The 18,428-nt window shown below is 43.6% G+C and overlaps 1 protein-coding gene across 1 annotated transcript; it reads right to left on the bottom strand.

Annotated features, from left to right (window-relative positions):
* Positions 1–17,413: 17,413 nt before the first annotated feature.
* Positions 17,414–18,052, bottom strand: LOC121555013 (complement C1q-like protein 2). Its single transcript, XM_041868778.2, has one exon. The coding sequence runs from the start codon at positions 18,050–18,052 to the stop codon at positions 17,414–17,416; it is 639 nt and encodes a 212-aa protein (XP_041724712.2).
* Positions 18,053–18,428: the final 376 nt, after the last annotated feature.

The raw sequence follows: 18,428 nt of genomic DNA, 5'->3' as shown, positions 1-18,428 counted from the left end.
TACTAAGTGTATGTTGTGTAGTAAGCTGTTAGTAGCCCATGTGCCTCACCCTAATAATTTGGTTCCTTTTCCCCTCCTAATTTCGCCTACTGTTCTGACTTGGTGGTGCACATGTAGCCTATAACAAACATTGTAAGAGCTTTCATTGTCTGCTTATATGCCCCCTTTATTTATCCTATCCTTATGATGGCTTCCACAGTTAGACAGGGTACGACAGGGTACGAGTGCAGTTTGTATATGACTAAAAATGTATACTCTCTCCATGGTGCCCTCCTACACACACACGAACACGCACGCACGAGCACCAATACACACACACACACACACACACACACACACACACACACACACACACACACACACACACACATGACTAAAGTCTTTAAAAACACAGGTCACTGTTTTCATGAGGTTATTAATGTCATTCTGTAAAAAGTGTCAGTGAACTTCTCCATTAAACCTGGCAAGTAGTTTTCTCCTTGGTCTGTGTTCAAGGTTCCCATTACTTTTTCTGGTGTGATGTCGCCACCTAGTGGTCTCATGTATTATTAGCTTCTAACCAGTACAGCCAGAGGAGGATGCATGTTGGCATTTATTGTCATGAATCTTGCCCTAGAGGCAGCTCTGCAGAGCGGTCACTAGCTGGCACAGCCACAAAGTCATAAAATCTGATTTTAAACCTAGCCTTAACCTTAACCACACTGCTAACCCTAATGACTAACCCCAAAATTTAATTACAACCAAAAAGCACATTTTTGTTTTCATGAATTTTTACAATATAGCCTATTTTGACTTTGCAGCTGGCCCATCTTGCGAAAATCAAACAGTTCTGCCTCCAGGGCAAGATTCATGACAATAAACATCAACCTGCGAGGAGGATGAGCCTCCTCCCCTCTGAGGGAGAATCTCAAATGCATACTCCTGGCGTCCTCTCTTCTCTCTCCTCACCTCCTTCTCAAAACACATTGGATGAGAAAGCCAGAGGTCCCTCCCCTCTGATCTTCTTCTCCAATGGGTTTTGATAAGGAGGTGAGGAGAGAGGAGAAAGTATGTGAGGAGCATGCATTTGAGATTCTCCCTGACTCTTGTTCCTCTCAAGGTTTCTTCCAGGAGGATGGGCCTCCAACCCTCTGACTCTTGTTCCTCTCAAGGTTTCTCCCAGGAGGATGGGCCTCCAACCCTCTGACTCTTGTTCCTCTCAAGGTTTCTTCCAGGAGGATGGGCCTCCAACCCTCTGACTCTTGTTCCTCTCAAGGTTTCTCCCAGGAGGATGGGCCTCCAACCCTCTGACTCTTGTTCCTCTCAAGGTTTCTTCCAGGAGGATGGGCCTCCAACCCTCTGACTCTTGTTCCTCTCAAGGTTTCTTCCAGGAGGATGGGCCTCCAACCCTCTGACTCTTGTTCCTCTCAAGGTTTCTTCCAGGAGGATGGGCCTCCAACCCTCTGACTCTTGTTCCTCTCAAGGTTTCTTCCAGGAGGATGGGCCTCAACCCTCTGACTCTTGTTCCTCTCAAGGTTTCTTCCAGGAGGATGGGCCTCCAACCCTCTGACTCTTGTTCCTCTCAAGGTTTCTTCCAGGAGGATGGGCCTCCAACCCTCTGACTCTTGTTCCTCTCAAAGTTTCTTCCTTCTACAGAGTTTTTTAGCTGCTTGCCAAGGGGTCTGGGCTGGCTTACTGTAAAAGCACATTGTGACTGATGATATAGAAAGGGATTTATGGATGCAATTTCATTGATTGATTGAAGTTTGGCAATTGGTTTTGCAGCAGGTAAGGACGAAACATTAAAAAAACATGTAAAATCCACATGGATCACAATGATACACCATGAAAACAACACAATGATACACCATGACAACAACACAATGACACACCATGACAACAACACAATGATACACCATGACAAAACACAATGATACACCACGACAACAACACAACGACACACCACGACAACAACACAATGATACACCATGACGACAACACAACGACACATCATGACAACAACACAATGATACACCACGACAACAACACAATGATACACCATGACAAAACACAATGATACACCATGACAACAACACAATGATACACCATGACAACAACACAATGATACACCATGACAAAACACAATGATACACCATGACAACAACACAATTATACATCATGACAACAACACAATGATACACCATGACAACAACACAATGATACACCATGACAAAACACAATGATACACCATGACAACAACACAATGATACACCATGACAACAACACAATGAGACACCATGACAAAAACGCAATGACCCACCATGACAAAACACAATGAGACACCATGACAAAACACAATGATACACCATGACAACAACACAATGATACACCACGACAACAACACAATGATAAACCATGACAACAACACAATGATACACCATGACCACAACACAATGATACACCATGACCAAAACAAAATGATACACCACGACAACAACACAACGATACACCATGACAACAACACAATGACACACCATGACAACAACACAATGATACACCACAACAACAACACAACAACAACACAACGACACACCACGACAACAACACAATGATACACCATGACAACAACGCAGTGATATACCACGACAACAACACAACGATACACCACGACAACAACACAATGATAAACCATGACAACAACACAATGATACACCATGACCACAACACAATGATACACCATGACCACAACAAAATGATACACCACAACAACAACCCAACAATACACCACGACAACAACACAACGACACACCACGACAACAACACAATGACACACCATGACAACAACACAATGATACACCACGACAACAACACAACAATATACCACGACAACAACACAACGACACACCACGACAACAACACAATGATACACCATGACAACAACGCAGTGATATACCACGACAACAACACAACGATACACCACGACAACAACACAATGATAAACCATGACAACAACACAATGATACACCATGACCACAACACAATGATACACCATGACCACAACAAAATGATACACCACAACAACAACCCAACAATACACCACGACAACAACACAACGACACACCACGACAACAACACAATGATACACCATGACAACAACGTAGTGATATACCACGACAACAACACAACGATACACCACGACAACAACACAATGATAAACCATGACAACAACACAATGATACACCATGACCACAACACAATGATACACCATGACCACAACACAATGATACACGATGACCACAACAAAATGATACACCACAACAACAACACAACAATACACCATGACAACAACACAATGACACACCATGACAACAACACAATGATACACCACGACAAAAACACAATTATACACCACGACAACAACACAATTATACACCATGACAACAACACAATGATACACCATGACCACAACACAATGATACACCACGACAACAACAAAATGTTACACCACGACAACAACACAATGATACACCATGACAACAACACAATGCTACACCATGACAACAACACAATGATACACCGCGACAACAACACAATGATACACCATGACAACAACACAATGATACACCATGGCGACAACACAATGATACACCATGACAACAAAACAATGATACACAATGACAAAAAACACCATGATAACAATACAATGACAACAACACCATGACAAAACACAATGATACACAATGACAATAACACAATGACACACCATGACAACAACACAATGACAACAACACAATGATACACCATGACAAAAACACAACAACACACCATGACAAAACACAACAATACACCATGACAACAACACAATGATACACCATGACAACAACATTTACATTTACATTTACGTCATTTAGCAGACGCTCTTATCCAGAGCGACTTACAGTTAGTGAATACATATATATTTTTTAAATATACTGGCCCCCCGTGGGAATCGAACCCACAACCCTGGCGTTGCAAACGCCATGCTCTATCAACTGAGCTACATCCCTTCCGCCCATTCCCTCCCCTACCCTGGACGACGCTGGGCCAATTGTGCGCCGCCCATGAGTCTCCCGGTCGCGGCCGGCTGCGACAGAGCCTGGATTCGAACCAGGATCTCTAGTGGCACAGTTAGCACTGCGATGCAGTGCCTTAGACCACTGCGCCACTCAGGAGCACAATGATACACCATGACAACAACCACGTAACCAGATAAAAACCATCACATAACCAGATAAAAACCAACATCACATAACCAGATAAAAACCATCACAAAAAACAGATAAAAACCATCACATAACCAGATAAAACCATCACATAACCAGATAAAATCAACATCACATAACCAGATAAAAACCAACACCACATAACCAGATAAAAACCAACACCACATAACCAGATAAAAACCATCACATAACCAGATAAAAACCATCACATAACAAAATAAAAACCATCATCACATAACAAAATAAAAACCATCATCACATAACCAGATAAAAACCATCACATAACCAGATAAAAACCATCATCACATAACCAGATAAAAACCATCACATAACCAGATAAAAACCATCACACAACCAGATAAAAACCATCACATAACCAGAAAAAAACCATCACATATCCAGATAAAAACCATCACACAACCAGATAAAAACCATCACATAACCAGATAAAAACCATCACACAACCAGAATAAAACCATCACATAACCAGATAAAAACCATCACATAACCAGATAAAAACCAACATCACATAACCAGATTGTTCAAATCATTGCCTGGCTAGCTAAATCGGTGGAGCATGATCTCTTAATCTCAGAGTCGTTGGTTCAAGCCCTACATTGGGCGATCATTTCCTTTGGGGGTGGCAGGTAACCTAGCGGTTTCCGGTTCAAATTCTGGTTGGAAGTGGGCCGGCAACTGAAGAGTTGAGCCGCACCTGTTTGTTTTTGTGGTTGCCTGTTTTGCATGTTATTTTTCACATATCAGTTTGCAAACAATATTTTAAAAAAAGAATCATTGAGTTAATAAAGTCGCATGCAAACATGGTCTCTTTTTTTTGCTTTCTTGAGTAAGGCAGCTCCAAAATGCAGGTGTTTCAGTCTAGCTCAGTGCTTTCTGTGGTGGTGGGGCAGCCAGCGGAAAATACGGAGCATAGGGGTTGGTAATGTTCTCTAGTTGCGCCGTGATTGACTCAGTGTTCTGTCACTCATGGGGACACTACGTCACCACAAAATCTAAGGGGAGAGATCGAAAAATTCAAGCCCCTTGGGTGCTGCCATAGAGTTACATTAGAAGTGCCCATCCAAGAAGGCTCAAGGTCATTGGCCACAGATAAAATGATGTCAAATCACATTATACAGTAGCTTTGATTGGACTGATCATGTCAACATCATACTTTCAAAATCTTAGCTAGCAAGCTAGACAAGCAGTCATCATTATGAATCACGTTGACAATCTACTGACAAATCCTTTTCAATCCTTGTCATATGAAGAGAAATTATAGATAAAGCGTATCGGTGCTCATTGGCCATTGGACATAAACATTACACAACAAGTTGGAAATGGCAAATTCACAATGAGTGGTTTGGAAGGAATCAATGGCTAACTGCAAGCTTTGCAAAGCAATCACTAGCCTGCTATTCAGTGGAGTGGGTGTGTGGTGCAAGTCTGGGTTAAAGGGTCTCTTTTCCTAGCTTAAAAGGATAGACATTCAACACAATGGGCCAGAAAAGGTTGAATACATTGACCATGCTGTCAATCCAGCATGACTTCTGCCGCGTTCAAAACAACTGGAAACTCGGAACTGGGAAATCTCAGACTTCAGTGAGTTCAAAACAACTGGGAACTGGGAAATAAACGAGCTCCGACTGGGAAAATACGTTTTGAACGGTCATCCAACTCAGAATTTCAAGTCAGGAACTCCGGCCTCTTTCTAGAGCTCCGACCTGAAGATCACTAACGACATGATTCAATCTTGTTTTTTCAGAGTTCCCAGTTGTCATGAAAGCACCATAAATCCAGAGAATGCCAGACTTTGATGAAAAAGATTTATGTAAAAAATAAATGCCCACAGGAAGGATTGCCGCACCACCTTCCTGTTCAAGTGAGCACAGCACAACAAGGTGAGTCCAAAAATGTATTGTATGCTGCTGTATAAATGATGTAATATGCCAGGGAGATATGTATACTGTAGCTAAGAAAGTAATACTAAGTGTATGTTGTGTAGTAAACTGTTAGTAGCCCATGTGCCTCACCCTAATAATTTGGTCCTTTTCCCCCTCATAACTTAGCCTACTGTTCTGACTTGGTGGTGCACATGTAGCCTATAGCCTGTTTTAGAGAAATGTAATCATCAAATATTGTAAGCGTTTTCATTGTCTGCTTATATGCCCCCTTTATTTATCCTAGGGTTCTGACTTGGTGTACAGGGAGAATACTGTAAGGACGGCCCATGTTCTGAATTCTGTCGCTGTACATTTCAAAAGTGTTGAACAAATAGCTATATTGACTACGTCCATCCTAGCTCGCTCATTAATGTCTTAACCAAAATTACAGATTGCCTCTTATCCGCTCGTCGTCCCCTTATGCCATAGTTTGTACATCTCAATTGTCAGTAGAAACCACATTTATTTAAGCAAGTCAGCCATATTAGCTATTAAAGGCAGTAAATGAGGCTGAATGAACTGTTTCGCTGCCAGACAAGGCTCCGCTGATAGCCAGGTGTAGCAATGGTAAGGTGTTGGGACTGCTGTTGGGACTCTGCTGCTGGGAAAGCTTTATGTAGGCCCTAACAGTTTGTGGGAACCGTTTGTCACCGTTATAGTGCAATTAATGTATTGTTTAGTGTTGTGTTGTGGCTTTGCTGGCATGCATCCCACTTTCTTTTTGTTGATTTTTGCCCCACCAAGATTTACATGCTAAAACTGCCACTGATCATTACACAGGTGCACCTTGTGCCGGGGACAATAAAAGGCCACTTTAAAATGTGCAGTTTTGTCACACAACACAATGCCACAGATGTCTCAAGTTTTGAGGGAGCGTGCAATTGGCATGCTGACTGCAGGAATGTCCACCAGAGCTGTTGCCAGAGAATTGACTGTTCATTTCTCTACCATAAGCCGTCTCCAACGCCTTTTTAGAGAATTTGGCAGTAAGTCCAACCAGCCTCACAACCACAGACCACGTGTAACCACGTGTAACCACACCAGCCCAGGACCTCCATATCGTGCATCTTCACCTGCGGGATCGTCTGAGACCAGCCACTAGGACAGCTGATGAAACTGAGGAGTATTTCTGTCTGTAATAAAGCCCTTTTGTTGGGAAAAACGTATTCTAATTGGCTGGGCATGGCTCCCCAGTGGGTGGGCCTATGCCCTCCCAGACCCACCCATGCCTGCGCCCCTGCCCAGCCTAATGATTTATTTTGATTGACTGATTTCCTTATATGAGCTGTAACTCAGTAAAATCGTTGAAATTGTTGCATGTTGCGTTTATATTTTTGTTCAGTATAAATAAATATATATAAAAACATGTAAAGATCATGCCTGTAAAACGTTATGTTTCTTGCTACATAATGGATGTTGAAGTCTGATTTGTTTTTCCAGTTATGTAAATTTCCATTTTTTCCATTTTTTATTAAATTTTTTATAATTGTGTCTTTAAATCAAATTTTATTTGTCACATGCACCGAATACAACAGGTGTAGACCTTACCGTGAAATGCTTACTTACAGTACAAGCCCTTAACCAACAATGCAGTTTTAAGAAAATAGGAGTTAAGAAAATATTTACTAAATAAACTAAAGTAAAAAAAAGTAACACAATAAAATAACAATAATGAGGCTCTATACAGGGGTTACCGGTACCAAGTCAATGTGCTGGGTACAGGTTAGTCCAGGTAATAAAGAGGCTCTATACAGGGGGTACCGGTACCAAGTCAATGTGCTGGGTACAGGTTAGTCCAGGTAATAAAGAGGCTCTATACAGGGGGTACCGGTACCAAGTCAATGTGCGGGGTACAGGTTAGTCCAGGTAATAAAGAGGCTCTATACAGGGGGTACCGGTACCAAGTCAATGTGCTGGGTACAGGTTAGTCCAGGTAATAAAGAGGCTCTATACAGGGGGTACCGGTACCAAGTCAATGGGCTGGGTACAGGTTAGTCCAGGTAATAAAGAGGCTCTATACAGGGGGTACCGGTACCAAGTCAATGGGCTGGGTACAGGTTAGTCCAGGTAATAAAGAGGCTCTATACAGGGGGTACCGGTACCAAGTCAATGGGCTGGGTACAGGTTAGTCCAGGTAATAAAGAGGCTCTATACAGGGGGTACCGGTACCGAGTCAATGTGCGGGTACAGGTTAGTCCAGGTAATAAAGAGGCTCTATACAGGGGTACCGGTACCGAGTCAATGGGCTGGGTACAGGTTAGTCCAGGTAATAAAGAGGCTCTATACAGGGGGTACCGGTACCGAGTCAATGTGCTGGGTACAGGTTAGTCCAGGTAATAAAGAGGCTCTATACAGGGGGTACCGGTACCAAGTCAATGGGCTGGGTACAGGTTAGTCCAGGTAATAAAGAGGCTCTATACAGGGGGTACCGGTACCAAGTCAATGTGCTGGGTACAGGTTAGTCCAGGTAATAAAGAGGCTCTATACAGGGGGTACCGGTACCGAGTCAATGGGCTGGGTACAGGTTAGTCCAGGTAATTGAAGTAATATGTACAGGTTAGTCCAGGTAATAAAGAGGCTCTATACAGGGGGTACCGGTACCAAGTCAATGGGCTGGGTACAGGTTAGTCCAGGTAATAAAGAGGCTCTATACAGGGGGTACCGGTACCAAGTCAATGTGCTGGGTACAGGTTAGTCCAGGTAATAAAGAGGCTCTATACAGGGGGTACCGGTACCGAGTCAATGGGCTGGGTACAGGTTAGTCCAGGTAATTGAAGTAATATGTACATGTAGTATGGAGTTATTGTCAACTGTTTGGTTTATGATATTCAGAAAGAAGAAGAGGAGGACATCATTATATTATTACTGGCCGATAGATGTTCTTTACTTATTGTTTAGTTGAATTTAGGTGATATTAGATTAGATCATTTGTTTCTCAATGTATCAACTTGCTTCCAAGAGAGCTCTGGAAGTGAAACAAGCTAAACTAAAGCAGGAAGCACCAGTGACTCGGTCAATAAAAAAGTGGTCAGATGAAGCAGATGCTAAGCTACAGGACTGTTTTGCTAGCACAGACTGGAATATGTTCCGGGATTCTTCAGATAGCATTGAGGAGTACACCACATCAGTCACTGGCTTCATCAATAAGTGCATCAATGACGTCGTCCCCACAGTGACTGTACGTACATACCCCAACCAGAAGCCATGGATTACAGGCAACATCTACACTGAGCTAAAGGGTAGAGCTGCCGCTTTCAAGGAGCGGGACTCTAACCCGGAAGCTTATAAGAAATCCCGCTATGCCCTCCGACGAACCATCAAACAGGCAAAGAGTCAATACAGGACTAAGATTGAATCGTAGGAAACCGGCTCCAACGCTCGTCGGATGTGGCAGGGCTTGCAAACTATTATGGAATACAAACGGAAGCAGAGCCGTGAGCTGCCCAGTGACACGAGCCTACCAGACGAGCTAAATTACTTCTATGCTCGCTTCGAGGCAAGCAACACTGAAGCACGCATGAGAGCATCAGCGGTTCTGGACGACTGTGTGATCACGCTCTCCGTAGCCGATGTGAGTAAGACCTTTAAACAGGTCAACATTCACAAGGCCGCTGGGCCAGATGGATTACCAGGACGTGTACTCCGAGCATGTGCAGACCAACTGACAAGTGTCTTAACTGACATTTTCAACCTTTCCCTGTCTGAGTCTGTAATACCACCATGTTTCAAGCAGACCACCATAGTCCCTGTGCCCAAGAACACTAAGGTAACCTGCCTAAATAACTACCGACCCGTAGCACTCACGTCTGTAGCCATGAAGTGCTTTGAAAGGCTGGTCATGGCTCACATCAACACAATTATCCCAGAAACCCTAGCCCCACTCCAATTTGTATACCGCCCCAACAGACCCACAGATGATGCAATCTCTATTGCGCTCCACACTACCCTTTCACACCTGGACTAAAGGAATGCTGTTCATTGACTACAGCTCAGCGTTCAACACCATAGTGCCATAGCTAAGGATCCTGGGACTAAACACCTCCCTCTGCAACTGGATCCTGGACTTCCTGACGGGCCGCCCCCAGGTGGTAAGGGTAGGTAACAACACATCTGCCATGCTGATCCTCAACACAGGGGCCCCTCAGGGGTGCGTGCTCAGTCCCCTCCTGTACTCCCTGTTCACCCATGACTGCATGGCCAGGCACGACTCCAACACCATCATTAAGTTTGCTGATGACACAACAGTGGTAGGCCTGATCACCGACAATAACGAGACAGCCTATAGGGAGGAGGTCAGAGACCTGGCCATGTGGTGCCAGGACAACAACCTCTCCCTCAACGTGATCAAGACAAAGGAGATGATTGTGGACTACAGGAAAAAGAAGTGGACTGAGCACGCCCCCATTCTCCGCGACGGGGCTGTAGTGGAGCAGGTTGAGAGCTTCAAGTTCCTTGGTATCCACATCACCAACAAACTGTCATGGTCCAAACACACCAAGACAGTCGTGAAGAGGGCACAACAAAACCTATTCCCCCTAAGGAGACTGAAAAGATTTGGCATGGGTCCTCAGATCCTCAAAAGGTTCTACAGCTGCACCATTGAGAGCATCCTGACTGGATGCATCACTGCCTGGTATGGCAACTGCTCGGCCTCCGACCGCAAGGCACTACAGAGGGTAGTGCGTAAGGCCCAGTACATCACTAGGCCAAGCTTCCTGCCATCCAGGACCTCTATACCAGGCGGTGTCAGAGGAAGGCCCTAAAAATGGTCAAAGACTCCAGCCACCCTAGTCATAGACTGTTCTCTCTGCTACCGCACGGCAAGCGGTACCGGAGTGCCAAGTCTAGGTCCAAGAGGCTTCTAAACAGCTTCTACCCCCAAGCCATAAGACTCCTGAACATCTAATCAAATGGCTACCCAGACTATTTTACTGAGTTACAGCTCATATAAGGAAATCAGTCAATCGAAATAAATCATTAGACTGGGCAGGGATGCACCCACTGGGGAGCCAGGCCTGGCCAATTAGAATACGTTTTTCCCCACAAAAGGGCTTTATTACGGGCAGAAACACTCCTTAGTTTCTTCAGCTGTCCGAGTGGCTGGTCTCAGACGATCCCGCAGGTGAAGATGCAGGATATGGAGGTCCTGGGCTGATGTGGTTACACGTGGTCTGTGGTTGTGAGGCCGGTTGGACGTACTGCCAAATTTTCTAAAACGACATTGGAGGCAGCTTATGGTAGAGAAATGAACATTCAATTCTCTGGCAACAGCTCTGGTGGACATTCCTGCAGTCAGCATCTACTTTACCTCCCAAAAATAAAGAAATAATTTAACTGAAATATTATTTAGGCGTTATCTCTCTCGATTGGAGAAGAAAATATCTTTCTACATTTGACAAAACGTGGAGGACACTGCCCAACTTCTCATTCTGTCTCACCGATCAAACAAATTGTTTATACAATTATTCAACAGTCAGTTATTCAAAAGAGAATCAGGTCTACACTTTCAAAGCAGCACAATGATTGCAAAAGGTTGCATCACCCAATCGGTCCGTACAAAAATATTTGAAAAAGAACTCAAGCTTAATATGTCCCGTTGGACTGGTTAGTTCTGATTCAGAGGGGTTGGATTAAATGATGAAGACATTTCAGTTGAACGCATTCCGTTGTACATCTGACCAGGCATCCCCCTTACCCTTTTCTTTCATTACATGTTCATGTCCATCCATTGTATCTAGAGGGGATGTGTAAAGGTTGGGTTGGTTGTATCTAGAGGGGATGTGTAAAGGTTGGGTTGGTTGTATCTAGAGGGGATGTGTAAAGGTTGGGTTGGTTGTATCTAGAGGGGATGTGTAAAGGTTGGGTTGGTTGTATCTAGAGGGGATGTGTACAGGTTGGGTTGGTTGTATCTAGAGGGGATGTGTAAAGGTTGGGTTGGTTGTATCTAGAGGGGATGTGTAAAGGTTGGGTTGGTTGTATCTAGAGGGGATGTGTACAGGTTGGGTTGGTTGTATCTAGAGGGGATGTGTAAAGGTTGGGTTGGTTGTATCTAGAGGGGATGTGTAAAGGTTGGGTTGGTTGTATCTAGAGGGGATGTGTACAGGTTGGGTTGGTTGTATCTAGAGGGGATGTCTACAGGTTGGGTTGGTTGTATCTAGAGGGGATGTCTACAGGTTGGGTTGGTTGTATCTAGAGGGGATGTCTACAGGTTGGGTTGGTTGTATCTAGAGGGAATGTCTACAGGTTGGGTTGGTTGTATCTAGAGGGGATGTCTACAGGTTGGGTTGGTTGTATCTAGAGGGGATGTGTACAGGTTGGGTTGTTAACCAAGGCCTTGGCTATTCAACTTCCACTGAGGACAGTAAGTCAGTGTCCGGGCCTCGTATATGAATATGGTTAGCGTTAGTTCCTAGTGCCTGCAAAGTGAATAGACCCCCATTAGCATTCCACTAACTTCCTCATAGCCTAGCATGAGTATTCCTTAAAAGGCTGTTAATAGGGCTTCTGTGGACTGAGGACCCAGTCTTCAGCTGGCTTCTCCTCAGAGTGAATCATACAGACTTGCAGGAGGAAGAGCAGCACAGATCAGTGAATCAAATAGTGGCCATGTCCAAATACCCATACTTGCATCCTAAACAGTAGGCCGTTTGAGTATGCAAAAAAATACACTCTTGGCATTCCACAAATTAACTTTTAAAAAGGCACACCTGTTAATTGAAATGCATTCCAGGTTATGAAGCTGGTTGAGAGAATGCCAAGAGTGTGCAAAGCTGTCATCAAGGCAAAGGGTGGCTACTTTGAAGAATCTCAAATATAAAATATTTTTAGGTTACTACATGATTCCATATGTGTTATTTCATAGTTTTGATGTCTTCACTATTATTCTACAATGTAGAAAATAGTAAAAATAAAGAAAAACCCTTGATTGAGTAGGTGTGTCCAAACTTTTGACTGGTACTGTGTGTATATATATACACTGCTCAAAAAAATAAAGGGAACACTTAAACAACACAATGTAACTCCAAGTCAATCACACTTCTGTGAAATCAAACTGTCCACTTAGGAAGCAACACTGATTGACAATAAATTTCACATGCTGTTGTGCAAATGGAATAGACAACAGGTGGAAATTATAGGCAATTAGCAAGACACCCCCAATAAAGGACTGGTTTTGCAGGTGGTGACCACAGACCACTTCTCAGTTCCTATGCTTCCTGGCTGATATTTTGGTCACTTTTGAATGCTGGTGGTGCTTTCACTCTAATGGTAGCATGAGACGGAGTCTACAACCCACACAAGTGGCTCAGGTAGTGCAGCTCATCCAGGATGGCACATCCGAGCTGTGGCAAGAAGGTTTGCTGTGTCTGTCAGCGTAGTGTCCAGAGCATGGAGGCGCTACCAGGAGACAGGCCAGTACATCAGGAGACGTGGAGGAGGCCGTAGGAGGGCAACAACCCAGCAGCAGGACTGCTACCTCCGCCTTTGTGCAAGGAGGAGCAGGAGGAGCACTGCCAGAGCCCTGCAAAATGACCTCCAGCAGGCCACAAATGTGCATGTGTCTGTTCAAACGGTCAGAAACAGACTCCATGAGGGTGGTATGAGGGCCCGACGTCCACAGGTGGGGGTTGTGCTTACAGCCCAACACCGTGCAGGACGTTTGGCATTTGCCAGAGAACACCAAGATTGACAAATTCGCCACTGGCGCCCTGTGCTCTTCACAGATGAAAGCAGGTTCCCATCGAGCACGTGACAGACGTGACAGAGTCTGGAGACGCCGTGGAGAACGTTCTGCTGCCTGCAACATCCTCCAGCATGACCGGTTTGGCGGTGGGTCAGTCATGGTGTGGGGTGGCATTTCTTTGTGGGGCCGCACAGCCCTCCATGTGCTCGCCAGAGGTAGCCTGACTGCCATTAGGTACCGAGATGAGATCCTCAGACCCCTTGTGAGACCATATGCTGGTGCGGTTGGCCCTGGGTTCCTCCTAATGCAAGACAATGCTAGACCTCATGTGGCTGGAGTGTGTCAGCAGTTCCTGCAAGAGGAAGGCATTGATGCTATGAACTGGCCCGCCCGTTCCCCAGACCTGAATCCAATTGAGCACATCTGGGACATCATGTCTCGCTCCCATCCACCAACGCCACGTTGCACCACAGACTGTCCAGGAGTTGGCGGATGCTTTAGTCCAGGTCTGGGAGGAGATCCTCAGGAGACCATCCGCCACCTCATCAGGAGCATGCCCAGGCGTTGTAGGGAGGTCGTACAGGCACGTGGAGGCCACACACACTACTGAGCCTCATTTTGACTTGTTTAAGGACATTACATCAAAGTTGGATCAGCCTGTGGTGTGGTTTTCCACTTTAATTTTGAGGGTGACTCCAAATCCAGACCTCCATGGGTTGATAAATTTGATTTCCATTGATCATTTTTGTGTGATTTTGTTGTCAGCACATTCAACTATGTAAAGAAAAAAGTATTTAATAAGATTATTTCATTCATTCAGATCTAGGATGTGTTATTTTAGTGTTCCCTTAATTTTTTTGAGCAGTGTATATACAGTGGGGGAAAAAAGTATTTAGTCAGCCACCAATTGTGCAAGTTCTCCCACTTAAAAAGATGAGAGGCCTGTAATTTTCATCATAAGAAAATAAGTATTTGGTCACCTAAATGGAAAATAAGTATTTGGTCACCTACAAACAAGCAAGATTTCTGGCTCTCACAGACCTGTAACTTCTTCTTTAAGAGGCTCCTCTGTCCTCCACTCGTTACCTGTATTAATGGCACCTGTTTGAACTTGTTATCAGTATAAAAGACACCTGTCCACAACCTCAAACAGTCACACTCCAAACTCCACTATGGCCGAGACCAAAGAGCTGTCAAAGGACACCAGAAACAAAAAAAACCTAGCGAATGACCTGCAGAGAGCTGGGACCAAAGTAACAAAGCCTACCATCAGTAACACACTACGCCGCCAGGGACTCAAATCCTGCACTGCCAGACGTGTCCCCCTGCTTAAGCCAGTACATGTCCAGGCCCGTCTGAAGTTTGCTAGAGTGCATTTGGATGATCCAGAAGAGGATTGGGAGAATGTTAAATGGTCAGATGAAACCAAAATATAACTTTTTGGTAAAAACTCAACTCGTCGTGTTTGGAGGACAAAGAATGCTGAGTTGCATCCAAAGAACACCATACCTACTGTGAAGCATGGGGGTGGAAACATCATGCTTTGGGGCTGTTTTTCTGCAAAGGGACCAGGACGACTGATCCGTGTAAAGGAAAGAATGAATGGGGCCATGTATCGTGAGATTGAGTGAAAACCTCCTTCCATCAGCAAGGGCATTGAAGATGAAACGTGGCTGGGTCTTTCAGCATGACAATGATCCCAAACACACCGCCCGGGCAACGAAGGAGTGGCTTCGAAGAAGCATTTCAAGGTCCTGGAGTGGCCTAGCCAGTCTCCAGATCTCAACCCCATAGAAAATCTTTGGAGGGAGTTGAAAGTCTGTGTTGCCCAGCAACAGCCCCAAAAACATCACTGCTCTAGAGGAGATCTGCATGGAGGAATGGGCCAAAATACCAGCAACAGTATGTGAAAACCTTGTGAAGACTTACAGAAAACGTTTGACCTGTGTCATTGCCAACAAAGGGTATATAACAAAGTATTGAGAAACTTTTGTTGTTGACCAAATACTTATTTTCCACCATAATTTGCAAATAAATTCATTAAAAATCCTACAATGTGATTTTCTGGATTATTTTTTCTCATTTTGTCTGTCATAGTTGACGTGTACCTATGATGAAAATTACAGGCCTCTCTCATCTTTTTAAGTGGGAGAACTTGCACAATTGGTGGCTGACTAAATACTTTTTCCCCCCACTGTATATGGCATATTTATGTGTGGTGGTCAATGACTTCTGCATTGTAAATCATGAGTTAAACTCACTCTGTCAAGATAAACATGACTGTTACAGTCACGCCCCCCATCATGAGAGGGTAATAACCTCAATGGCCTCTTCCTGGTTAAATAAAGTATTATTGCAGTCTACGAGACGTACAGTTGGTGGTAGAAAATGTAGAAATTTGTAAAAATAAAGAAAAACCCTGGAATGAGTAGGTGTGTCCAAACTTTTGACTGGTACTGTATATATATATATATATATATTTTACAGCACTTCGGTTTCACTAAGAAATATGTTGAAATGGAACCAAATTACGTTTTGGTCTTCAGTCCTTTTTTAAATAGGATAGATGGGCTATATGGGTTACGGTATACAGTAGGTGGAATGTGATAGTCTGCCTATAACCAGCCTGAGTACGCCTATAACTCCATTCCAATTCTATTCAGAGTTTAGAGAAATGAATCAAATCTGAAATGAGCTGTCATCAGGCTGGTTAATGCAATGCATGTCTGTTGAATTTTTAAAAATGAACCCGCACTCGGGCCCCGCCCCACCTACTCAGCCAATCAGGAGCCGCTACTGCGTTGCGGCCGTGGCATACTGAATACTTTTTACTAAACGGTACATACTAAATAGTACACGATGATAAGTACATATTATGCAGTTTAAGTATGTAGTACGCTAGAATGGCTATTTGGACACGGACACTGTATCTGTATGGGAAAATAATACATGATATATATTTTAACAAAATGTATGTGCATGCACACTATGTACATGTATGAAAATTGCAGATATCTTAATAAATGGACATTACAAAAATGGTCTGTTTTCATGTATTTCTACATTTGTGTTAATACCAAGTGTTTCAGAGATATATTAACAGAATACTTGATAAGAACATAATTATATTACCAGATGTTATATGAAAGATGTGTGATGTAGACTGCAAAATACAAAAACACTTAGTTCTACACGTTGTATACTTCGTTCTCATTTCTGAAACAAGAGACCATTCTGTTCTGATGGGATTTTTTACTACAATTGTTTAACAACAATGACATCAGCTTTGTTTATATTTCTACTGTTAGGAAATATACAGTATACATTGCCAAGAGCAGATACTATGATCCAGGTGGAACAATCTTGCCTTCACATTGCATTCTTCATTCTATTCTGCATTAGCAAACAGAAATAGATTGTTTGATTTTCAACTTGTTATCAATGCTTAGTTCTCACAATGTCATCAAACATTTTTTTGGGGTCATAGTACTATATGTCATAAAATCATTATAAAGGAGTAAGATTCAGATATAGAATTAACTTTTTTTCTAAGTGAAGAGCAGAAAGCCAGTAAAGGTGCTGTGGTGATTATTGTCATCAAAGATGTGAAATCCTTCCATCAGCCGAGTGTAGACCTCATCTCCTGCATCCAACTGCAGAGTGACGCCATTGGATCCACCGTCCTCTGAGTCTGAAACATCATCGGTCACAGTCACCATTAGCTGTGCATTTTTATACAGCGACACTCTTCTCTTCTTACTCTTGGCTGTAAAGGCAGTGTATGTGAAGTAGTAGACTCCTTTAACCGGTGCTCTAAAGACACCCGTCACCGGACTGTAAGCGTCACCAACATTGTTGAAGACATGTTTGTAGACCAGGATGACATCCTCACTATTTGGTCCTTTGGATTCAGCCAGCGAGGCTGAGAAGGCCACCTTCGGTATCTCTCTGTCATCTCTCTTCAGTTCCTCCACGGTGGCTCCCATCTCATTCAGTTTGGTGCTCTGTTGTGTCACAATGTCTCTCAGCTCCTGGAGTAGGACTCTCTGTTCCTCCACCTGGTTCTCGCTGGCTGTCAGTCTGGCTTCCAGAGAGAAAGGCTTGTCGTCATTGTTTCTAGTTTGATGAAACTGCATCTCAGAGACGCAGCTGTGAAGAACAAACAGCAGAGCAACGATGGTCCTCATCTTTCAGATCAACTCTGGGATCCTTTCGTATCAAACACCTAAACTCAAGATTTATAGACAAATGAATAGTTAAGCATTTACTCAGTAATTTATTGTTAATACTTAACTGTCCTTGGACAGGTGCCGATGTTGCATGTTCTGATGTTCAAGTTCAAATTCCAAAGTTTCTATTTATCCAATGGCAGACAGTTAACCCTCTCTGAAATACTTGGTGTGTTAACAGAATACTTTATATTAATAGAATGATATGAACAGATGTAGAGGGCAGAAAGACAGTTAAAGACATGCTCCGGTACTTTGGCGACTAAGAAAATATATTTTTAACCTCCCGCTTTGAGCCATGTGTCAATGTGTAGTTAATACATGCATAATCTAT

The sequence above is a fragment of the Coregonus clupeaformis genome, unplaced genomic scaffold (genome assembly GCF_020615455.1).
Source record: "Coregonus clupeaformis isolate EN_2021a unplaced genomic scaffold, ASM2061545v1 scaf5112, whole genome shotgun sequence".
Taxonomy (NCBI): domain Eukaryota; kingdom Metazoa; phylum Chordata; class Actinopteri; order Salmoniformes; family Salmonidae; genus Coregonus; species Coregonus clupeaformis.
This window is presented reverse-complemented; position numbering and strand designations above follow the sequence as displayed.